General features: G+C 35.2%; 1 protein-coding gene across 2 annotated transcripts in view; it reads left to right on the forward strand.

Moving 5' to 3' along the window:
* The window catches only part of KCND2 (potassium voltage-gated channel subfamily D member 2), a 219,033-nt gene that overhangs the window by 165,326 nt on the left and 26,793 nt on the right, over positions 1-26,914 (forward strand). The window contains exons 3-6 of one of the 2 annotated variants that reach the window (XM_072401565.1): positions 2,248-2,410; positions 4,306-4,392; positions 9,777-9,860; positions 11,799-11,858. In XM_072401565.1, the coding sequence (XP_072257666.1) occupies positions 2,248-2,410; positions 4,306-4,392; positions 9,777-9,860; positions 11,799-11,858 (394 nt within the window). The remainder of the gene's footprint in view (positions 1-2,247; positions 2,411-4,305; positions 4,393-9,776; positions 9,861-11,798; positions 11,859-26,914) is intronic. The other variant, XM_072401566.1, reaches the window with a different exon arrangement.

The following is a 26,914-nucleotide window of genomic DNA, read 5'->3' on the forward strand; positions in this document are numbered from 1 at the left end:
TGTGTTTGTGATGCCAACCCACCACAGTGGTATACATTATAACCACCACTTTATATACATTGTCTCTTTCTGGAAGAAAATTGTGCAGCTTTTTTATTTATGAGAGGTTATTTTTGTTACTCAATCTCCTCACCCAACCGGATAATGCTATTGTATCAGAAAATATGATAACATACTTTCTGTATGCTGCCTTTTATCATTAAACAGTATTTATATAGTGCCAACAATAACGTGGGCTGTTATCCTGGCCCTAATATATCCAGATTTTCATATATGTACAAGATAGCCAAAGAGCCACTCAGAATACCACTGCTTACCAGACCTACATTAGTAGCAGGTTCTATAGATACTCTGACACAAATACAAAACATATTTAGGACATCAGTAATTATAAACCTGCAATTTCATACAATTATTTCATGTTAATCTTGTAAAGAAACAGTAATTACACAAGCAATTGCGATCACAAGCAGTAAAGATATATCCTGATTTTTACAATAATGATGTGTCATCAGCACCTTTTATTTCACTCCTTGTTGTTTTGTGTCTTTTTCATTAAAATCTTTCTAAAGAAGAAAGAGAAGGCTTTCTTGTGACCTTTATATCTTGTACTTGGTCAAGGACAGTGGAACAATGCTCCAAACCATCCAGGTTCTGGGCAATCAATGCAACTTGTCTGCCTGTTTAATTCAAAGCAAGGAAGCAATTAACCGATGACAGAAGCATACAGGTATACATATTAGTTTCTAATTTTCTAATAATAAAAAAGTGAGTACCTTTTACCTGATCACATAGGGAAAGGCCCTTGAAAATTAGGTACAAATAAGAATGATCACACGTAGCTTAAATCTCCTGATTGCAAAGTCACCATGTAGCATTCTGTATGGAGACACTCTGAGATTTAATTGTGCAGCCCTTACATGAAGAGCTCATTATTATATTACCCAGGCATTCATTTTCTTTAACATTCTTATGCTTATCATGCACTTAGGGTGGCCATACATAATGCCACACATTAAGGGCCTGCCAACCCATGTGCACTGCAATGTGTATGTGTGGCATTTATCTATAGTGAACAAGCCCTAACAGACACTGCAACTGCAATCAAACACAACTGGAGTTCTAATGCTTCTCCACACTATCCTAAATTATAAAATAAGTATATATACAATTTTATTACCATACAACTTGTTGAGCCATTGATCTAGAAGAAGCTTATGTATACCAGATGTCAGGTGCAGATTCCCTTTCATATTAGTATACATGAACAACTTTAGAAATGTGATTTTCTTTCAGGCTGCTAGATTTTACTAGGGTATTAGTGGGAAAATGGTATCATTTCCAAATAGGTAATGTAGACAATCCAAATTTCTTGCAATACATATGAATAACATCAGGAAATGAATCCTAAAATAAAACACTTCAATAATAATGTGATTTTTAAGCCTTACATTTAAATAAGGGTGTAATACCATAAGCAGCTTTGGAGTAGTCATAATTAGCAATCTGTGTGTATTCTGCTGCAGAAATATAATGTTCTTGTAATGGTACAATATGCCATCTGGTGGACATTTTCACATTCTGGCACGCTACTTCCATTCATAATGCAAATCGATGAACATTTTGACTATAAAATATTTTGCAGCAGGCAAGGTCTATATGAGGTCACTGGCCATAACAGTTCTACAGCATATTTTTCAATTAATTTCAGTTACATTGTTTCAATTAGGTAGTATTTAACAATATATATGTCCAACAATATCATGTTTCTACAATATTGCACTGTTGTTATCAAAAGTGATTCTGGCTTTAAATTTGTAATTTGCAATGGAAGAATAACATGGCAGCACATACCGGACCAGGCAGCCCAGATAACCGAGTATGTCTAGCATCTAAAAATTATGCTTATTATATAAATGTAGCTTTGGTAATATTAAGGCAGACTCTTGGGAAAGTTGTGTTTTTGTACTTTTACCACATACTGATCATATTCTAGTTTAATTTGAATCTTGGTTTTACATGTGAAGATTACAGATACATTCTCTTCGATTTAGCAATATGTTTATTTATAGAAATATCTTTATAAGAAATGTGTTTATAAATGTCACTAGATGTTTTCCATGAATTGTATTTCTATTTTCTACTTTTATTAATTGTTGAACCTTTTGTATGTCACTGTTTTTTTATAGAAAAGATTTCAAACCTTTGTGTTGTAGATGAGCTGCATATGTTTTGTTTTTTTTTCAGGTACGGTGATATGGTTCCAAAGACAATAGCTGGGAAGATTTTCGGCTCTGTATGCTCTCTAAGTGGTGTTTTAGTCATCGCATTACCAGTTCCTGTAATAGTTTCCAACTTTAGCCGGATATACCATCAGAATCAACGGGCGGATAAACGAAGAGCGCAAAAGGTATTGTAATAATATGACCACCTATAATGACCATTGCCAGACATATAGTCCAATTTGTACAATAAAAAACAACACACCATTGTCAGAAGTAGATAAATATTTTGTATAACAGTGTTTCTCAACCAGGGATCCTCCAGAGGTTGCTAGGGGTTCCTTTAGCAATGAGCAGTTTGTGCCTCTCCAGTCGGTTTATATGACACCAATGATCTTTTTGGCTATCTGTAATAGTGACAATTTCCCTACTGGCCAGCAATGTAAGAGACATTCTTCCTACTGGCCACTACGGTAATGTACTGTGAGCTGTAATTATAGTAGGGGTTCCCTGAAGACCTGAAAGATATTTCTAGGGTTGTTATATATTAAAAACATTAAAAAAGGCTGCTGTATCACATAATGTAATTGTCCTGTATGAGCCCATCTTTAAGTCTCAACAATCTTGTGCATTTCCATAACATAAAATAACATTGATAATAACTGTTTTAAATATATTTGGGATGCTGACATGAAATAAAAATAAATACATACAGAGCTACCTATCAACAGAACAGAAAATTAGTGGAAGCCAGAAGCCTTTATTTATGTAGAGGGGAAAGTGTTGAAAAATCACTATTTTTATTGTGGGTTTATGTTCTGTTATTAAAAAAAAAACAAATCAATAAAACGACATTAACTACATTTCTTGTACATTACCATTACTTTTCCTCTCCAATCACCTTCTTTAATATTTATTTATTATTCCTTATTTTTTGATAGTAAAGACATTGCTGTACATATAAATTTTTTCCTCCATAGGGTTACCAATATATTATAATGTATAGTAGGTTAATATTAGGAATATAGACTTTAAATATTAAATATATTTTTGGTTTAATTGGTAGAAACCCTAATCTCAATTACACAGATCTCTAAAGATAAGACTATCCTAGATACAAGTTTGGAAACATTGTTATTGATTTAACTTCAATGCTGTTATCTAACTTTAGTTTTAGTCAATGAATATCTCACCACAATGGTAAAGCAGAGATACATTGTATTACAGAAATAAATTGAACAATTACTTTCTCACTTTTAACTAGGAGCTCTAGTACTGAGCTAATACATCAGCCATATGAGCGACTGGGGAGTAATTTATGAACAGATCAATTTGCCTTTCAGAAAAACCAGATGTCAAAGTGCTAGCAGTTCATTCTCAGTTTTAAGTGAAAGGCATATAAGAAATAGAGAAGAAATTGAACTCCCTGGTAAAAAAAAAAAAGAAATTGCCTGATATTTCAAGAGAATACACTCCTAATTAATTTTGCTATATCAATTTATTTCACGATGGGAATGATAAGAGGAAGTAAGAGGAATGATACACCACATATCTTTAGATACAGTCCTTAATTAATGTAGATTTCTCTATTACCAGTAATACTTAATTATCGGTGTTTTGTTGCTGAATGTGGCACATGAAATATATTTTGTAATTGATGAGGGCAAAAGGTTTAGTTCTTCATGAAATGACAAGTCCCCAATGGAAAGTCTATAAAATGAAATGGAAGCAAAACTGATAGCCGGTAGAAAAAAAAGGGAAAATTAGAAAAAGACCGACATTCTTTTACATGACCCAAATTATATTCAAGCCAGTGCAAATTAAGTTTGAAAATCTGTTTCAGTCCAAAGTTTTTATTGGGTATGGTGGAGCCTCCTTTATAGTCTTTAATGTTCAATATATATATGCTCAAAGAACTTTGGCCTTATAAAGTTACTTAAATATTGGCATATACAATATATTTACATACAGACCACACCTTACTAAACTTACTGTTATCTGCTAGAGAAATACTCAGAAATTGTGTGGATCCTTGTCTAAGAGCTAATATATCATTGATAATGGTATTTTATCTATTTTACAGAAGGCAAGACTTGCAAGAATTCGGGTGGCAAAGAGTGGAAGTGCTAATGCTTATTTACAAAGCAAACGCAATGGTTTACTAAATGAGGTAAGGTTCAGCTTTATCTTATTTTCCGCTATGTGAATATTCACATAGAGCTGCACAAAAGGATTTCTGAAACATCAACATCAAATGTTCGCTGCCTGAAGCACACTGCAGCCTAAATCCTGAATACAATGGAATAATTGAATGCAGAAGTAACTTCAGGAGTGGTAAACATCCATAATTGATTACTGAAGGCAGTATTTTAGCTTAGAACTGTGATATATAGTTTGTGTCATGAGGAAATTGCATTTCTGGTAATTGGGACCATTAAAGCTAGCAATTTTGGGAAATAAACAGGGCCATACCTACATGTGAATAGGTTTTGCTTGTTGACCTCAGCTTTAAACTGATAATAACTGAATGTGGATGCATCTCCTCAGGCTTTACATGAAAATAATCTTTGTCAAAGAAAAGTTTAAAAAATAAATTGCTAGCAGCATTTAATAATAATCTTAGATGTAGCTTGTAAGCTGTAGAAATTGTCACCCTTTTTATTGCTCTTTACTTATATAACTGCATGATCAGTAAATATTAGTGGCAAATATATCCCAAAAGGCCAAGTGGTATTTTTCTCAAGAGAATTCTGATCATTACGAGGCATATGTAGAGGCAAAACATGTTTTTTTAGTGACCGTTGTCAGCAAACACTCTTCTTCATAAATATTTAAAGATGCAGATGGGCATGTGTGTGGACTGTGTAGGATGTATGGGCAGTACTGTTAGACACCTCTGCTTCTAGCTTATCACAGGAACAAAAGGTAATCTTCTGACTGTAAAGGCTAACCCCTCCACATATTGCATTGTGTTCAAGATGGTGTTCCCAAAATACCATATTACGAGTATTTTTAATTGATTCCTGCCATAGTGAGAGAATTCATGGTTTATTATTATTACATAGTATTTATATAGCACCAATATATTACGTAGCGCTTTACAAAGTCCATAGCCATTTCACTAACTGTCCATCAAAGGGGTTCACAATCTAATGTCCCTACGATAGTCATATGTCATCATAACAGTCTAAGGTCTATTTTGGGATGAAGTCAATTAACCTAACTGCATGTTTTTGGAATGAGTACCCAGAGGAAACCCAAGCAAACACAAGGAGAACATACAAACTCCAGGCAGATAGTGTCTTGACCGAGATCCAAACCCAAGACCTAGTGCTACAAAGGCCAGAGTGCTAACCACTGAGCCACTGTGCTGCCCATCATTATTTTGTACATGTAATTATTGTTTATTTTGTACAGGACATTTAAATTATAAATGTATTCACTTGTTTTTGCCAAGATTTTGATAAGCAGTCCCCAGTGTTTTAGTATTAAATAAGTAAATCATTTCTTTACAAGTAAGAGCTTAAAGACAGATTCCTGTCCTTTTATTTCTCACTGTGCTCCAATTTGCAATCATCAAGTCCTGTGCAAAATGTTCAGGGGAATTCAGTTCAGCTGAAAAAACAGATGTTTGATGACTTCTTTCAAGAATATTGCTTTGGCTAATGCTGATTTTCTATCAGTGGTGGTATCAGTGTGTGTATGTTAAATATTCATATGTTTGATTATGCCTACGGGTATGTTATTCTTAGAGATAGTTTGCAGAATTAGCAAATGCATATAATCCTGGTATTCCCCTATATGGTACACGCATGTTATATTTTATACAAATTATTAGCAAGGTAATCAATTACCTGTAATGATTGGAATACATATATTCTGACTTATTAAGTAAACTAATAAATAGTATAAACAATTTAGTTGAAGCACTGCTATGTTTCTCATTACCAGACATGCACAGCTTGGTTCTTAAAAATAGTGGTGCCAGTTAAACACTAGAAAAAATATTTTTTGAAATACTTCTGTGACTTTTCTACCATCACAAAGGCTTAATCTTTAAAATGCCAGTTTGCAGAGCATGATATACAGCAAGCATTTACAAAGCTTCTGGTAGGTGTGGAGCACCTTGTATCATTAAACAGTCCACTGAAGCCCATCAAGAAGGAATGTTTATTTAGTAGGGACAAAAAAATCATTTGTATTTTTTTCCTTTTTTTATTCAACTGAATATGAAATAATATCTATTCATTTTTATTCCTTTTTTTGCCAGCAAGCAGAGCTCTGGGCTCATTTCACACATTTTTATAGGGTATTCATCTCTATTATGGTGAAAACAAAATGATTTTACAGAGCCCAATAGCTTAGGCTGAACTGTACAGGCACACAAGTTAAGGAATCACAGAACTGATCCCTCCCTCTTAGTGGGCTTCCCTACAAAGTATAATTTGTGCCCATTGTTTTTCATGTTTATTTGTTAAGTAAATATTTGACAAAAATTGCAAAAACATATAGAATATCAGTTTGCATACGTACAAGTATATAGAGCCTTCAGCACGTTTAGGAACAATATATGCAGCAAGAGTTTAGAAGCATTGTTATGCTTTTAGCATGTTTTAATCAGCTTTTATGAGACTTATAAAGCAACCTTCAGCTCTTGTTTATGTTATGATAGATAATTTAATTGCTGATTGTCACATTAAGGCTATGTTCAGACTGGTGAAGTGGTTACTCTTTACTCACACTGAAGCGCTATATGTAGGGCTGCCCATAGAGAATGAATGAGCAGTGAGTGGTTCAGTACTTCCTTCTGTCACACACTGTAAAATGTTCAAATGGTAGTTCTTTAGGAACCAGCACAGTGGTGCAGTTTGCAGAGCAGCCAGTACCTTCCCAGGAGCCCAAAGGAAAGTTCTGTTCCTGCCGCTAGCCTAAACAAGCTGCTTGTGGACTTCAACAGGTATAAATTGTTGTTTTGATTGTGTTCACATGTTGGCAGCAAATATTTTGTAATGATATAAATAAAAAACCTTTTTTTTTCAATTTTACTTATTTATGAAACTGGAATAGTGGAATAGAATAGCCTTAAAAGTCCTGCTGTTTTTTTAATTTTGAGATTTTTTTGATTATCTTTAATGGAATGTTTTAATTCCTGATCCAAGTTATTCAGACCAATGTTATCCAACAATTATCAGTAAACACACTTAATAACGCTTGCAAATACTGCTAGTCTGAATTTAGGCTTAGGGTAAAAAAAAATGAGTTTCAGGATATTGGCAGCCACTGCACACTACAAAAGAGAAAGATCTAGTACACAGTGGTGGGATGATATTTAGAACCACTGGGCCTGATTTAATAAAGCTCTCCAGGACTGGAGAAGATAGACTATGATGGGAGAATCTGGGTGATCAAGCAAACCTGTAATGTATTTCTTATAAAACATTTTCTATTAGCTGGCAAATGCTTTAAATCCTGAACCAGATAGTAAACAATTCAATCCTGGACCAAATCTATTACAGGTTTAATGGATAACCCAGGTTTTTTTAATTTAGGCCCTCTCAGGTAGAAAGCCTATGGCTTCTATGTATCTTTAAATGGCACATTTTTATATATGATTGAACTTTTTTGTTCAAATATTATCCAATTTACCAGCATCTGCCATATGAATAGGTATGACTTAAATTATTAGGGAAAAGGCTAAACTGAATGTTGGTTTATAAACAAACAAATACAGTGGCAGAAAAGAATGTTGAATAAACAGAAAATTTTGGTTATGCCACTAAATCATCTGCTTTCTATGACATTTTGTTTCAAAGCATTAAAACCCCTCCAGTGAAACATCATTGTAACATTATTTCATGTAGTTTATCTAAAAAAAGAAAATGAGACTAAATGAAGAAATGTTATCTGGAATATAAGAATTAGTGATAATAAATGAACCGTGGAAAAATAGTAATAGTAAAATCAGGTCAAAATGTTTTCATTATAACAATAATTCCTAATAGGTCTCCATTCTCTTAGTAGGCTTTGTTTTATGCATAATACATATATTTTTTTACTTTTATGTGAGGTCCATGTATACCATATCTTTAACTCTCTCACTGTAGCAGTTGGAAGATAAAGTAGTCATGGTTGAAATATAGCTTTTGAAGAATTGTCTGTTCATTTTCCTTGTTTTATATACATTACAAATTAGTCTCACACATTTGCAATGCAAGTGAACATGTTCAGAGAATATATACTGTAGCTGTTTTTAAAAGCTTATGTGTTTTTTAAACAGAGTATTTTTTTTAAAAAGTGTATAACTGGTTTGACATTTATTTTTATTTAATTTCTATCTCACATACTCTTCAGAATAGGGACTGCTTTGTGAAAAGTCTTCGGAAAAAGGGGTTCTCATAAGTGCTGGTGCAGAATGCTGACAAAAATCAGTCCAGCATAGATTCAGTTATAAAATCCTACCTACTCGTGATCAAGTAGCTTAAGGACTCAGTTTGACCCTTAGCCTTTTTACCAGTGGACAATAAAATTTGATTGACTTTAAAACATTTTGCCATACAATGTATTTAAAGATTCTTCAATTGTTCCCACACCAGCTCACATATTCTGGCAAGGACATTTAATAGGGGAGGAAAGGTTTCCATTTTACCACTCCTTCAGTGCTTAGCATTCTAAGGAAAAGTTTGCAATGTGCAGGAAAATCACGAGAAGTGTCCCACTGGAGTACCCCGTGACATCACGTCTCTAGCTTTCTGGCGGATATAAAAATTGTGTTACACCTTAAATAGAAAACCAATACTAGAAAAGTGGTCTTTTATTAGCTTATCAAAAAATAATTTTTAAAGTAAAAAAAAAAAACCTGTGGTGAATAAAATTAGGAAAATATATTTATTTTTCTATGGCTTCCTCTCACAGCAACTTGGCAAGGTTGACAGGTTTGATATCCTACTTCTGGCATATGTGAAAAATGCTGAGCAGCCAAGAAAACAGAAGACAATATTGCATTGTACTGCTCAGAATTCTCAGGTTGTTGTTAGCAGGAGGATGATATCACCCACTACACTGCATTCAGAGCCGGAAAAAGATGAGAATATCTTTTTATTCCTACAGGTTTTCTCTTTAAATATTATAAAAATAAATGAAAGGACCTGAAGAGATCATAGAGATGAATGCAAAACTGAAATACATAGTATCATAATTGTGTACCATTAAATATTAAAATATTTATAGAAACTAAATGTAAAATAACATGAAGTCTCGAAAGGCCTCAAAATGTGATTTCCTACCTCTGTTTCCAAATGGTGTTATATTTCAGGGCAATAATCTTTCATAAAAATACTTTTAAAACTAGAATCAGGAGGCAAATAAAGAATTGTTTTAATATAATTCAAGGAAAGAAAAATTTATGAAAGATGATGATTTTTATTAAGAATTTTATTTCAAAATGTAAGTGTAATAAATTAAAGATATATATATAATTTAAAACTAACATTATTTTAAAACTGAAATTAATGTATATGTAATGTAATGTAATAAATACATTTTTTTTATTCACAGTACTCTCATGAAGAACAAAATAAAACTGGGTCTACATTTGCAACACAGCATTACCACCTGCTTCATTGTTTGGAGAAGACTACGGTAGGAAAATTGAAACAATTTTCTGTTGTAAAAAGTGAGATATCAATAACATTGTGTTGTTTCACAGCAGAAAAGCTGGAGAAATGCTTGGGTGTTACTGAATTTTATCTTTCTTTTGTTGAGTATTAAATCAATTGACTTTTTGATGAGGTGGACTGTATGGAACACTTTTTCGCACCTTGCTGACCATCAAACTGATTTGATAATTGAAAATGCACAGTTGTTATATGTATACCACAAAATCAGAATATGGGCTAATGCTACTAAGCTGACTATTCTAAAAACTGATTTCCATGAATTGCAATATTTAGATATAAATAATAGATATTAAGTCCAAATTCGATCACTTCCCTAAAATATATTTGGAGGGATATGGGCTTTCAAATTCAATAATATTCCATCTTTCATAGCCCTTCAAAGTCCCCACATTCTGTTGTAGTTACATGTATTATTATTATTATTATTATAAACCAAGCAATACATCCATAAATTTGAAATATTGAAATATACAATTTATGTTTGAAGTCTTTTTACGTGAAATTTATCATTCTCTAGGAAACTATTACCAGTGATCACATTTTAAATCTATTCAGTCACAATCCATACAATTAAAAGATATTGATGCAACCCATTCCTGATTCTGCATTGGACGTTCAGTTAGAAATTTAGTCAAGCCTACATTTTTGGAACATGATAAACCTACATGGATGGGTGTCTTAAAAAAGACTTTAACCAGTTTATGAGTTGTATTTTGTTGTGGATGAGGCCTTTTTGGAACAAACACTAAGTGACTGTTACAATCCTGACATACTGCATGATATATGTCTAACTTTGAGCTGTTTGTATTATTATCAGCCCTTGGAATTATAACTTAATGTGTATGTCAACCCCCAAACTTTTTTCATTTTAATAGATTGGCGAAATGTATAAGCCCCTGAGTACTTTTGAGTATTTTTTTATATTTTGCTTTTGACGACCCTAGCTTCCTGTCTTATGAAACTATTGTCACCAGAACATTAGGAACAGAACAGTAAGTAAGAGGAATATCTCCTATAGAGCTCGGGATAGCATGGGTTCTAATCCTTCACCACTCTAACGAACATACACTCTACTTGTTGAACATACACTTCAAGGGCTCAATTTAAAATCTGACATTCACTCAAACATTCCCTGGTGAGAATCTTCCCGGTTCATGTGTTTCAATGGCAATAACTGATTCCCATGATTTCCTTTTTAATAAATAGAGCTCTAAGTGTCCAGACCCTTCTACATTAGTTCATACAACATACACAGTTAATATATGACAGACCTTTCCAGCATATATTAGTCATTGTGGTTGTTAATTGTAATCACTTGCAAACACTTGCAGATCAGTTCACTAAATGTATCCAGTCCTGTTTGTGTAAAACTTAAATGAAGCTGAAGCCCTACTTGTCTGGTCACATCAGAATTTGAACAGTCACTTGTTTTATGAGATTATACCAGTATTCCTTATGATGTGCTCTTTTTATATGGAGTACTTGGTTATCATTGCTTCCCATTTACTAAACTGACATATTTGCCCTTACACTACCCTGTTTTGGTGGAATATGGATCGCAACCTAAATGCTGAAAAAAAAACTATTCCAATATAGCTGCAATAAAAAATTACCTAAATCAATAAACATGTGTAAACATTACAATGCAGCTTGTCTGAACATATTATCAAGCACGCTTGGTATCCTTCAGAATAATTGGGATATGCAAGTAATCAGCACGTTGATTTACTGGATAAGATATGATGTCTTCAAGGAAAATGGCTTTCATTACTTCCTTCCCAGTGTCATTACTTCTAGGAAATATTATGTTGGAAAATATGCCTTCTCTCTGTAATAAATCTGTCTCTGTCATCTAAATAATCTCAATTTCCTTTATTTTCTGTTATCACATTATATGTAGGGGTTATCTCATGTTGTGGATGAGCCCATCCTATCAATAAGTCCTTCACCCAACATTCAGGTACCATTTCAATGTTTCTTAAGGTTGTGGAAGATTGAGGTGCACTTTAATTTTTTTTTTTGGAAAGTTCATCCAAAACTGCTGTTTTCAGTTTTTGGTGGATGTCTAAGGGGTACATTATTCACCGACTCCCTACATTATGAATTAATAACATATCTGGCCCTGCCACAGCACTGTAGGTCTTATGTAGCCTACAGCACTGTAGCAAGATGTAAATACATCTTGCTCCTCAAAATGATTTCTCTTTCATGCTAAATATGAAAATAATGAACTAACAGCAAGTCAGCTGACCTACCCAATGGTAATGGTAGGTTGACAAGGATAGGACCCCTGGTGTTATATTATTAATGGGTGATACAACCTACATGCATCTGCCTAAAGCTGAATGATCATCTTTGGATGGGCTAAGCCAGTTGCAAATTTTATTTTCTCAGTAGTTAGATATTGCAACATGTTTACTTATAACAAAGACATTAAAAAGGTGCCCTCTTTCTGAAGCAATCAGCCATTGTGTTTGTATGTTTGAATGTCTGCTTTAAACACAACAATTGGATCCCCATTACGTCATATTTTCCAGTTACAAACTCATACCACCATTAATAGAGGTTCATGTGGCATACATCATAACATGTTTTTGATGTTGTAAACTAAAAGATGATCTGAGTATACAGTTAGGTCCATAAATATTTGGACAGAGACAGCTGTTTTCTCATTTGGGTTCCGTAGATTACCACAATTAATTTTAAATGAAACAACTCAGAGGCAGTTGATTTGCAGACTTTCAGCTTTATTCAGTGGGTTGAACAAAAAGATTGCATAAAAATGTGAGGAACTAATTTCAGGGGGGGGTGCTTGTATGTGGAAGATTTTGGTGTGCACAGACAACATTCAGTCAAAGGAGCTCTCCGTGCAGGTAAAACAAGCCATCCTTAAGCTGTAAAAACAGAAAAAACCCATCCGAGAAATTGCTACAATATTAGAAGAGGCAAAATCTACAGTTTGGTACATCATGAGAAAGAAACAAAGCACTGGTGAACTCAGCAACACCAAAAGACCTGGACGTCCATGGAAGACAACAGTGTTGGATGATTGCAGAATCATTTCCATGGTGAAGAGAAACCCCTTCACAACAGCCAACCAAGTGAACAACACTCTCAAGGCGGCAGGCATATCGATATCCAAGTCTACCATAAAGAGAAGACTGCATGAATATAAATATGGAGGGTGCACTGCAAGGTGCAAGCCACTCATAATCCTTAAGAATAGAAAGGCTTGTTTGGACTTTGCTAAAAACATCTAAAAAAGCCAGCACAGTTCTGAAAAACATTCTTTGGACAGATGAAACCAAGATCAACGTTGACGAGAATGATGGCAAGAAAAAATTATGGAGAAGGCTTGGAACAGCTCATGATACAAAGCATACCACATCATCTGTAAAACATGGCGGAGGCAGTGTGATGGCTTGGCCGTGCATGGCTGCCAGTGGCACTGGGACACTAGAGTTTATCCATGATGTGACACAGGACAGAAGCAGCCAAATGAATTCTGAGGTAATCAGAGACATACTGTCTGCTCAAATCCAGCTAAATGCAGTCACATTGATTGGGAGGCGTTTCATAATACAGATGGACAATGACCCAAAACATACAGCCAAAGCAACCCAGGAGTTTATTAAAGCAAAGAAGTAGAATATTCCTGAATGGCCAAGTCAGTCACCTGATCTGAACCCAATTGAGCATGCGTTTCACTTGTTGAAGACTAAACTTCGGACAGAAAGGCCCACAAACAAACAGCAAAGCGACTGCAGTAAAGGCCTGGCAAAGCATTAAAAAGGAGGAAACCCAGCATCTAGTGATGTCCATGAGTTCAAGGCTACAGGCTGGCATTGCCAGCAAAGGATTTTTAACCAAGTATTAGAAATGAACATTTTATTTTCAGCTTCTTAATTTGTCTAATTACTTTTTAGCCCCTGAAATGAGGTGATTGTGTTAAAAAAAGTCTTTAGTTCCTTACATTTTTATGCAATCTTTTTTGTTCAACCCACTGAATTAAAGCTGAAAGTCTGCAGTTCAACTGCATCTGAGTTGTTTCATTTAAAATTGATTGTGGTAATGTACAGAACCAAAATTAGAAAAAGGTTTTCTCTGTCCAAATATTTATGGACCTAACTGTAATACACGCAGAGAACCTTCTTTTGTATTTAAATAAAACTCAAAACAATATTTGCATAAAACCTAGATTGTACCCAAATGGAATATGTAGGAGATATTGACAATTCTAGATCCAAATGTTTCATGTTATAATTGATACTATTTGCAATGATTCCTTGCTCCGCTAAACATTTTTTTTGGTAGGTAAAGTCTGAGAAATGTCAAAAAATGACAGCAAAATCTTAAGCTTTTCAGCACATATTACAATTCAAAGCAATAATATTGGATATTATAGGCGATTAACATATAACCCAATATGCAGATGTGTGGTATATGTTATTATCTCCTAAAAATGAACACATTTTTTTGGAGATAACTCTTATCAAATGTTTAAAAAAAAATCTGCTCATATGTAGACCAAAAACAGCCTTATAACTGACTTGGATAAACCTTATTTGTGTATGAGAGGGCAAATATTTTTGCTGATATGAATAAAACACTTTGTGAAAGTTTAATTGAAGGGGCCAGAGGAATTTTGTGTGTAAACAAAAAATTGTACTTTAAAGCAAAAGACCTTGGTGGTGCCACTGCATTGTTTACAATACAAGGGGGTGCCGAAAAGAGAGCCAGAGTTATGAAATAACAGCGTACAGCGTAGTTGCAGCTTTTCTAGACCGTTCAAATAAAAGTCCTTTGGTTGGGCCGCAAACCAGCTCTCAGCAGCATCTTTGACGTCAGAAATGTTCTTTGAAACATTGCCCCTTTAGGTGTTTCTTTAAATTCGGGAACAGATAATAGTCCAAAGGGGCAAGGTCAGGTGAGTATGGGGGATGGTGGACCAATTGGAAACCCAGGGTGTTCAATTTGGTAGCCACAACTTTGGACATGTGCGCAGATGCATTGTCCTGCAAAAAAAGGATCCCTTTGGTCAACTTTCCAGGGCATTTCATCTTAATTGCCTCCTTCAGCTGGTCCAGGAGGTTAGCATAATACTGTCTGGTGATACTAGAGCCCTGAGGTAGGCAGTCCACCAACAGAATACCGTCTTTGTCCCAGAAAACGGACGCCTTGACTTTTTTAGGACGATTTCTGGGTTCATAACTTCTTTGGTGGTAGGGACCCGGTGTGGAGCCATTCCTTTGACTGTTCCTTGGCTTCAGGATCATAGGATCATGTGGAGCCAGGTTTCATCCTCAGTCACTAACCTAGCCAAAAAGTCCTGTGCAGCTTCAAAATGGGTCAAAACGGTATTGGATGCTTCAACTCGTTCCTTCTTCTGATAACTGTTCAAACATTTCGGCACCCACTTCGCTGAAAGCTTGCGCATGTCTAGGATAGTGGTGATAACAAACCCAACACACTCCCATGAGATGTCAAGTATCTGGGCTATATTTTTTGCGGATAGTCGCCAGTCCTCAATAATCAGCTCATGGACAGCATCGCATGTTGCCGGGTCATTTGAGGTTGGGTGGCGCCCACTGCGGGGCTCATCCTCAACGGTGAAATGCCCAGTCTTGAATCGAGAAATCCAGGTTTTGACAATGCTGTAGGAAGGACACTTCTCCCCCAGTGTTTGTGACATCTCGGTGTGAATGTCTTTTGCTGACTTTCCCGCTAGAAACAAAAACTTCATGACTTTTTGGTCAGGTTAGTGACTGAGGATGAAACCTGGCCCGTAACTCCAACGACGTGAAACTTGCTTGTGCCTCTGCCATCACAGCTTCTCACTAAAAGAAAAAACAGTTTTAAGAATCGCAAAGACCTGATATTTGCACAGTTACATACTAAGATATTAGGCTGTCATATGCCCTCACACTCATTTCATCAAATCTTTTTCTTTTTTTAAGCACCCCCTCGTAATAAAACAAAAAAAGAAAGAAGGTGATTTAGTAAAGAGAAGTTTAGGTAAGGGAAATAAAAACAGAAATTTTTTTAAAAGTAGTGATATCAGAAGAAACAGAATCCCAGAAGGCACAACTTCCCAGAAGAAATACTGTTGTTGCCTAAAAGACCTATTCTTTTGTTCCTGCTAAAACAAAATATTTAAAAGACTTGAGTCTGAATCTAACAGTTTCACTGCACATTTCATTGTATTTGAGTGAGTCTCCCCCAAGTGATATCGAAAATAGATTGAGGAGCAAGAAGATAAATAGAAATATATAAATCTGAGAATTGTTACTGTAGGAAATAGAATATTTTCTGTGATTTTTATATTAACTGATGTCTCAAAACTGTAAATATCATCAGTATAGTAAATTAGTATTTTTCCAAACATACATTTGTAAGTTTGTTTCCTGTGCTAAACTGGAGTGGAGTATTGTATCTTTTAAAGGGGAAATTCTTTTTTTTAGCTTCAGCAATAAAACCTTCTGCAATAAAATTATATTAGTACAAATGGATAAATAACATGCCTACATTTTGCTTGTCATGGAAGCTCCAATACACCCAGACAAATAATATAAGAATTTCACACACCATGGGGATAAAAAGTGCTATACACCTAAGTTTATTTACCTACTAATAGTTTATTGACTTGGTAAATCTTTAGCAGAAACGTAATGGGTTAATCTTAATGTCAATTCATCCAGAAATAGATCTGAAAACATAACAAATAGTGCAAGAAAACATGAAATGTTGGGCTTTATTTTATAAAACAGGGAATCAGACATTCCCTCAAACATTCCCTTGTGGTAATCTTTCATGCCTATGTATTTTAAAGGCAGTAACTGATTCTCATGAGGGATTGTTTGATTCCCTGTTTAAAATTTGGCAGAGGGTCGGGACAGGGCCAGATGGATGGAGCACCGATACGGGTGTCATTGAACCTGACCTCATGATGACATAACCCCGCCCACTCTCCCATCGCAGATCTATACTATAAAAAAACAAAAACATGCATTTTATCCTGTATTCAGTCCACATAAATTTAGTATTTTTGTATTTGAATGTTAACCTGTGATGCTTAAGGAGAATTAAACACTTCATAGTATGGGAAGCAGAACCAGGAACTTTGACAGGGTAGGTTTTGACACTAAAACCTCACAGTGATACAAGAAGGCAGGCAAAAATTCAATACAACATTATCAGAATACATGTTTAGGGTGAAATGACAAACATTAGTGACCAAATTCAGGAAAGAGAAGTTATCAAGTAAACCTTGAGCATCAGAATGGAAGGTAAAGAATGAAAGGTAATTTAGGTGATTTTAAATGTGGCTTGGTTGTTGCTGCCAGACTCACTGGTTTGGGTTTTTCAGAAACTGCTGATCTGCCGAGACGGGTGTCACTGTGACGTCATGATGACATAACCCTGCCCACTCTCCCATCACAGATCGGTGCCTGCGATGGGAGACTGGGCGGGTTGTTCGGCCACTTCCCCGAGCCGGAGATTTGTACAGGGGACATGGTCCGCAGCTCTGGCCAGTGCAGCCCCCTGGCGGGGTCCCTCTCCTGACCCCGCTCAGGGGGGGACACCAGCCACGGACTGCTGAAATACAGAGTGTAAGGGCTGGATAAAAAAGCTAACATTCCGTATATGGCCTGGGGGCCGTAGTTTGCCCATGCCTGCTATAGGCTCAAAGGCTTTTTTAGTGTGAGCGTGTTTCATTCATTATTTTTGTTCTGACTGATATCCCTTTAGTGTAGAAAGCCTGGCATTTCTATTTCTTGCTTTTATTATGTACTGCCCATGATTTCTTTTCTTTGTGTGTTTCTTGCTTACAGGTCTTAATAAACCAATAAAACTGCTTACGATGTCTAACAGTTTGATACAAATGACTGTAATCATCTAAAGATAAAATATTACAGATTACTGTAAAAGATACATTTAGTTTTTATTACAGGGATACTTTTCTACACCTCTTCCCTTTCTAAAAACTTTTCTCTTACGGTTATGTTCAATTTTACATAGCAGATAATATCTTTCTAATAATCAGCCTACAGCTTGTTTACAGCTATTTAAAATAGATAAATTAACTGCATGAATACAAGGTTGATATGTTACAATACAAAGAAACACTGATTTATATATATATATATATATATATATATACACCTTGACATTTCTAGGAACAGTCCTTGCGTTTCTGAAAGGTTCATCCTAAGAGTACGAGGTTCTCATTCTCCTGCAGACAGCAGGCCACATTCCCTAAAACAACATACAGATGATAGATTTTTATCTCCCAAGGTGCATGTTCATTACCTTCTTGGGAAAAAATCTAGGGCCTGTACAGCTCCTTCCCCCAAACATAGTTCATGATCGCTGTTGTTTCTTAATAGTAAGGATGTAGCAAGGTATCTCTTGTCTGTCCTCCCCACTCCATAGATAAAAACAGGGCTACCTGTACAGCACTCATTTGTTCTACTGTCACTAGAATGCTATAACTAAGAACAAATGATAATTATAGGAGGCCTGTATGTCTCCCTCTGTGAATTGTATAATGTTATGATGGTCACAGGAAAATAGTCATAGTGGAGCCTGTCCCTGAGAAAATGTTATTAGATGTGTACATTGACAGATCACAAGATAAAAGGAATAAAGATTTACATATTTGTGTAATCTCTTAACTAGCATCTAAGTCTTAGATGTGGATGCTGACCCTGGATGATGCCTGAACAAAGATCCAGCCCTGGCTATGGGGGAGCAAGGGACATAAAAGAATTGTTGGGGAAAAGTAACGTAAAGTGATCTATTTTAGGAATAAACACATACTGAGAGATTTTACACATCACTTCCATGCATCCAAGCACAAATAAAAAAACACAAGGTTCTATGCCTGATTTTAGCAGAGATCATTAGGCTGCATTTCCTATACAACCTTTTGTGCCTGAATGTGCAATGAAACAAAGCTTTGTTTTCAATAGGCTAGCCAGAATATACAAAATTTGTTTAGTACCATGACTTACAATATAAAGGCTGCTCACCTTCAGCTCACATTAAAATATTTCAGTTATATTTTTCCTACTTGAATAAAAATATATAGAGGTAATTTTAATCATTTCACAGTTTAGAATTTAGAGTCAAACAAGGACTTGACTCTTAAGCACAGGTATCCCTTGAGCTAAAGTCTCATAAACAGTAATTGCAGTTTAATGTACAAATAAACTAAAGCATGCCTGCACACTATGTACAAGGACAATCATTGCATTTAAATGCATGTTCCTTTTCAAAATACAGCACTGTAAATTACATAGCCAGCCTTTAAAGAGAGGTATAATGTATTTTCTATAAGGTTTAAGGTATTATTAGTGCTTACCTTAAAGTGAACCTATCGCTGATACCAACTAAACTGTCATACTTTTATGAAGGCATTAAATGCCCAACTAAGTTCATAAAGGTTTGGAAAAAAAGTAGAAATTGCAGTACCCACCCAGTCTTCTAGTACTGTCACCTGTAAACTCAGTGGCTTCCTGGTTCATCACTAGTCCTCTTCTGGTTTAATAATGGCCAGTGTCATTCAGCCAACATCCTGTGAGACCAAAACGTCTGCCCCCATCATGAACGCAGAAGAGAATGCTGCAGTATTTCTGATCAACCTACTATCACAGTATGAAAAACATCTGTTACATCATCTGAATACACAAAAAATACTCTATAGGCCTGATTTATGAAAGCTCTACAAGACATGGGAAGATCAACTATCATGGGAGAACCTGGATGATATTGCAAACCTGGAATAGATTTCTTAAAAGTAATTTGCTATTAGTTGCCAAACATCAATCATAAATCCTGGACCAAATCGATTCCAGGTTTGCTGTATTACCCAGGTTCTCCCATAATAGTCTATCTTCTCCAGTCTTTCTGGAGACCTGGAGTCTTTCTTCTCCAGACCTTTAATAAATTGGGTCCTATAACTGTGGCCATATTTTCATTTTGTAGGTATATTACAGATATCTAAGGTAAGAATTTTAATTTGTTAAAGGGTGCAGGGGTGGCTCCAAGGAGTGGGAGGCAAATTAATGTTGATTTTTTATTTCACATTTGTCATAATGTTGAAATGGAACAGTCCAAACATTTTATTACAATATGGAAAGGTTAGATCTTCTGTCTTAAAGGGATATCTCCAAAAATTAAACAAAAAATAGAGATTTGAGAGAAGTTTGATCCATCAACAGCTTGGTATTGCTGCTGGAGGCTTTCCCCCACTTCCTGTCCTAGTGACAATGTTGCTGCTTTGAAAACAATGATGCATACAAGTGTTCTAAATCTTTCCCAGCAAGACAAAGGAATGGTTGGAGTTATACATATAAAAACCTTATAGAAAGCTAAATACAAGTCTGAAAATATGAGAGGACTACATTTCCTTAAAGTATTTTATTAAGAATGCCTGCCACAAATCCAATTCCTTTGTAACCTCCAGCGCACTGACCTGAAATCTTACAAAGTCTAAATCTAGCTGGCTAGGTTGACAACACTGATCCTGCATAGGTAAAGTACAGTGAGTGAGTCTTGTCACCCTCTTGCATTAAATGTAGCAGTATTACTATTAGAAATTAGCATTTAAGAAGTCCCTCTTTATTTTCTTTTATTCTTATCTTTTCACAACCAACAGCCCATTCTGAACTTTGGTTTTGCTGCTTATTTTTCACACATATCAAGGACAATTTATAGGAAAGCCAGTAAACCTAACTGCATGTTTTTGGAGATGTAGGGAAAACCGAGTGAGCAGAGGAATCCCACACAAATTCAGGGACACTGGTATACCTAGTGCAAATGGGTTTAGATATTTTTTTATATTAGATTTGTTTCACAAATATCAAACAGAGGAAACAGTTGTCTTCTAGTATGTTAAAATGATGTAATAATACCAGGGGCTTCAAAAACCATGTTCAATGCAACAAGTGCTGCCTAGTGTTATCAGTTCATAAGGTTCATGGCTCTAACGCTGTTAGTATTAACAAAAAATGTGCCTTGTTACTAAATATAATTTATATGAAAATAACGAGAAAAGACAGGGGTTTACTTGGCAAATAAAAGTATTTGAATGTATTCGTTTAGCCAACATCAGAGGTATAAATCGCATCAAAGATAAATTACAGAGAAACAGAATTACACAGAAAAGTGATTTTACAAAACATTCAGTTTAAGGTGTCCCTAAACCTCTATAATCAGAGAAATGCCTTGCATCTTACCCGAAAAGTTGTCCGACTAAATGTTGCAACAGATGTAAAAAGGAGGCTCAGTAGTCTCCAACCAGACGCTTTTCGCCAGAATGCTTCCTCAGGGGATATATGTGGAGAGGTAGAGCAACTTTACAATGAAATGGATGCATAAGACAACACCTCAATGAACACAACAATAATAATATACCATTGTACAATTACAAGTACAGTATAAACGCTATAACAATGGTAGACATAAAATGACAGTATGGAATGATTAAATGAAATAATAATAGCATTACACATATAGATGAAGTATTAAATAAAGGAAACAATTCAAAGATATTGTGTAAGATGTTGGTCACCTTGTTTACACAAACACAAAGTGACCTGTGTTCTTTAACGAACATGTATAACTTGGTGTGAAATAAGAAAATATATCCAGGTAAATCATTGTAATGACTAGATAGAACTAAAGAGAATAGTCAACACTGAAACTTAAATTGAGCTTCATTTTGTTAGTTAGAGCTGCTAGGTTATATATTATATATTTATATAATCTTTTACTTACTCAGTTCGAAAGGTGACAAACAGAATCCGTATGCACTGATGGCGAGAGGGAAAAATATACAATGTCCCTATTGAGTCACACATGCAGAGAACAGTTGCCTGGGTTGTATTACCCCACGATGTGCCCATATGATTCCAAACAGAATAATTAAATGGTCAAACACCTGTGAATGTTACCAAAGTATCCAAAGTCCAGTATTAAAGAGAGATTTCCTAATCATTAATTAGTGGTGGGTAACAAACACTGTACTTACAGCAAGTAAGAAAACGCTGCAGTGGTGACAAAGTGCAACAAAAATGTGTTCAAAGGTCCAAACAGGAGTTTTCCTTCTATAACAATCACAAAGAAATAGGGGGATAGTCAATCCAATGAGTAAGGTAATGGCTATCATCATAAACCCATTTAAAAAACCCCAACCAGATCAATCATTGGAAGCTAAACTACTGAGACTACTGAGCCTCCTTTTTACATCTGTTGCAACTTTTAGTCAGAGGACTGATTGTCTAAGAAGTAAGTCATTTTCCTGCCTATAGAGGTTTAGGAACGCCTTAAAATGAATGTATTGTAAAATCACTTTTCTGTGTCTCTGTAATTTATCTTTGATGTGATTTATACCTCTGATGTTGGCTAAACGAATACATTCAAATACTTTTCTTGCCAAGTAAACCTCTATCTTTTCTCGTTGTTTTCCTATTTCTGAAGCATTATGGGGCTGGCGGATCTAAATTGACAAGTTAGTTGGAGTCACTTCTTTCACATTGTACGGCTAAATATAATTTATATCCTATCCAAGAGAGAAAATATTTGCTGATGGCCAGGCTTGTAGTACATAAGGTTAGTGACTTAGAAGAATGGGAGGCTGTATGGGCAGTTAAAGTGACATACCTGGCACTTATTTTAAAGTGTTGCATGGAAAAATGTGCCCAATCTCTGACTTACCATGGCTTTTTCTGCATTCTGTCTCTTTGTGGAATTGACCATCTCGGTAGCAGAACGAGATTTTGCTTTCTCATGTCGAAGCTGCCCCTTGATATCTAGTGATCTGATCACCAACCAGTATTTGACAAAGCAGCAGGAGAGGTTTAGGAAGCAAAGATCCACAGAATGGAAGAAGCAGGGAGATCTTAGACACTAGCAGTCAGAAACATCAGTGCTAGATATCTTGCTATGTTCATATACAGCTCTGACGTTAAAAGCACAGAACTACCTAGGTACAGTTTTTTGGGGGGAGAAATTAAGGAATAATAGTAAACCATTCATGGCACTGTTTAGGTACCATTAACAAATCTAGATGTTCTCCATATTAAAGCAAATTTCAATTTCAGAGTCCACAGAATAGTTACCACATTTTGCTTAGCATTTAATGTAAAAGCAGTCGAATATAATTTGGCATCGTTGATTTTACCTTGCAAACACTAATTCTAAAATGATCAGATTCCTTAAACATTTACATATTTGATGGCATTTGAGCAGCTTTCTGAAATCTCTAGGGCACTATTTATTTTCAGTGAAGTATTCACTTTATTTTTAAAGTGTTGTAGACCATCAGTTATAAAGCCCAACTCCAACCTGTGACTCCATTGGTGAGTGGCCAAAAAACACAGTACAGATAATGTACAAACCTCTTTGTTTTGTACTTAAAAGCTGTTTAACAGTGCTACTGCTTTACCAAACAATTTAGCAGTATGTTTAGGACTATTGAAAAGGATGGGAATGAGATAAGACTGGAGCTAAGCTCATCATTTTCACTACATGTCTCTAGCTTTTTTGCTGAACATTTTAGCATGCAGTTTTTACTGGTAATGTGTGCATATGCAATTTCAGGTTTTTGTCTGAATTGTCCATGTTTGTCATATATGTGCACTAAAGCAAACCTGTGCTCTGCTTACACAAGCAACTTGGCAATAGCTTTACTACAATACAATACTTACATATCCTTTTTGTCAGAGTCTGCTTTAAAGAACAAATTTATTAAAATATTTAAAAACTAATAAGCAACCAGTGTCTGTTGTGAAAAAAAATACTTTGATTAGGAGTATCGTACAGAACCTACTAAAGTGACCCATTTTGAGTTCCCTCAGGCATAGCACCAGTAGACCTGTAGGCCATTTTACCAGGGATCTATTTGCATTGCCCCAAATGGAATCCTGATGTCTTTGTGCAAGCATTGAAACTCAAATGACCCCCATTTTTACAAATTATCTACAGTAGGGCCCCCCTTGAGGGACACCACTATCCTTAACATCAACACAGTGTTGCATGGGGATATCAGAAAAAAGGTTGTTGACTGGAAACTTAAATTTACCATATTTTTAAATAAAACCCCAACCTTCGTGTTTTAACTGGTGGATATGAAAAGCATAATATTTGCTAGATGCATGGATTATCCAGCTATGGTTAAGCCCGCATTAAACTCATCTCTCCTTAAACCATCAGTGGCACCAACATCAGTGTACAATAAACAGAACAGGCAAGTAAGTTTATTTTATTGCAGAAGCCCAGCTCCACCATCTGGTACCTTACAAAATTTGCAGCAGAAAAGATTTTCTAAATACAGCCTAATACAAAAACATGAACTAGGATGCATATAAAGATTAATTTTAGATAAATATTGTTACCTTCACCTTCACTTTGTTAATTTTTTGGTAGGTATAGGCTGTTTGATAGAAAATCTTCAACCTTTTGGTGAGCTTTAGTTTGAGAGAAATTATTACCAAAGAGTAATATGATTTCTAAGTATACGTTAAGATACTACATATAGTACCAGTGTGCTATTAATAATAATTTATTTTACCCCCATATTCTTACTTGAATGATCAGTTCCTGTATTCCTAAATTTATGTAAGATGTTTTCAGTTAAATATTTACAAAATAATGGTAACCTTTTCAATGCTCAGTCTTTTTTTAGTACTCCCCTCACATTCCCTGATATTAGCTGGAAATGGGTTTATAAACTAATTTCAAACTCGTTTAACTACAGTTTCCAGATCCTTTTAATAATTCAGGAAATTAGTTTAGAAATAGTATCATTATTCACCAGATTTAATGTTCCAACAAAAACAGTAAATAATATTTGCATTGTAAATTGATAAATTACTCACAAACCCCTTTACTTGTAAAATATATCTGTAATAGTTAATATCAGTGTAATGCTTTAAAAATAGCAACTGTACACCTTTTTTTTTCAGAAAAGGCGGTTCATCCTTATCTTGTTACATCCCAAGAATCACTTACACTGGATCAGTCAAATTGTTAGATATATTTTGAATAATTCCAGCCTGTAATTGACCAGGGGTAGTATAGTTAGTTTAGTTCCCCTTTCGAGTAGTAATGGAATGGAATGGCAGAAATAGTTTGCACATTCCAATGTGACTAAAATAATTCTGCCTAGTTGTTGACCTCTGCTCATAGTTACAAAAAATCATAAGATTAAACCATTGATATGAACTGATGTCCATGGTATGTATCAATTTCTCAGTAGGTCCTCATGTTGCCATTTTGAATTGGAAAAACATGTTGTGTTGATTTATACTGCACTTTTAAAAATATTCCAAATAAACTTAGATGAACTTCACCTTGGAAAGATTGTGCAATTTAACACAGAAGTCCTGTTTGTTCTAATATACAGAAAAATTTCAAAAGTTGTCACACTAAAAAGTTTATGATAAATTGAAATACAGTGTGTAATGAGAATTGCAACAGTTCTAGGGTATAATAGACAGGGAATCACTTATATTGCAGAAAATACTGCGTATTCTTTATATCCTTTAGCCTTAAAATGATCTATTGCCAGGATTGTAATTTAACATTTCCAAGTAAGGATTCAATTTTACTTTTCAGTATTTAACTTAAAAAAAGATGTTTTTGGTGATTGGTGATTTTTACCCTAATTAGGTATTATATTATAATATCTTTCACCCTATTGCTTGGTGATCCTTGGAAATTTGTTCAGAGATTTTATCCTATTTTACATTTGAAACTATTGAACTATTAGTGAAACACTATCTATTTCCAATCATTTTTTAGTACTACTTTAGTTAGACTTAATGAAGTTACTTAGACAAAAATTAAGTATGCAAAAACAGATCAATGGTATTTGAAATGAGCTTTCCCAGTCCTTAGGTGGCATTAAAATTCCAAACTTATATTAAATCACTGTAAAACTACTATACAACCCATCTAATTGTAAATAACCAACTTTCTCATCCCATTATCATGCAGAGTGAAACCAGGCAGGGATCCTCATTGTCTCCGCTTCTCTTCAACCTAGCGTTGGATCCCTTGCTTAAACTGTTGGAAATAGATGCCCAATTTTCGGGTATACAATTTGGCCCCACTGAAATTAAACTTATAGCATTCGCAGATGATATTCTTCTCTTCGTCTTGGACCCAGTTGCCTCCCTTCCCTCTATCATGGAATATTTCCAAATGTTCCAAGCTGTTGCAGGTTATACCATTCATTTTGACTATAGCCCTTTATCTCTACCCAAAACATAAACCTACCTAGAGTGCATTTTACCTTTTTCAATGGTCTAAATCCTATTTTCACTACCTTGGTGCACAGATTTAACAAATTCAAGCAAAAATGTATGATCTTATTTTACACAGGCCCTACCATCAATGAAAAAATATTTTAAATACTAGTCTTCAATAATTCTCTCCTTTCTAGCCAGGATTTCTCTAATTAAAATGATAACATTTTTACAGTCCTTATATTTATTTTTATTGAAAGCTCTTCCTATATATTTGCCTTCCCCCAAATACTGAAGCATATTAATTATTTATTCTGCATATTTATCTATGGCAGCAAACATATGGTAACAAGCCATAGAATTTTACAACCTCCATCATTTAGTGGAAGGCTCAATTTGCCACATATGGCTTTATATAATCAAGCCGTCCTCCTTTTCACGTGAATTATTGAATCCATGGCACCTACTTTTATACAAATTTTACAGGTTGACTCCCCCCCCTCCACACACACACACACACACACACACACACACACACACACACACTGGAACCCTATTGCCTTAGCACATATTCAGTTCTTTCCTGAAAAAGCACTCCTTGTTATTCTCATTATGGCAGATGAGGCACTGTGTGCACAAAAGTGCCTTGCTTAGTACCCATTCTGAGAATTTCTGCTTTGATGAAACTTTGTTAAACAGAAAAATCCTATCACTTATCTTTGAAGTGGAACTAACACCCCCCCCCCCCCCCCCTCCCCATTCC

The sequence above is a fragment of the Pyxicephalus adspersus genome, chromosome 2, assembly GCF_032062135.1.
Source record: "Pyxicephalus adspersus chromosome 2, UCB_Pads_2.0, whole genome shotgun sequence".
In the NCBI taxonomy this organism is placed as follows: domain Eukaryota; kingdom Metazoa; phylum Chordata; class Amphibia; order Anura; family Pyxicephalidae; genus Pyxicephalus; species Pyxicephalus adspersus.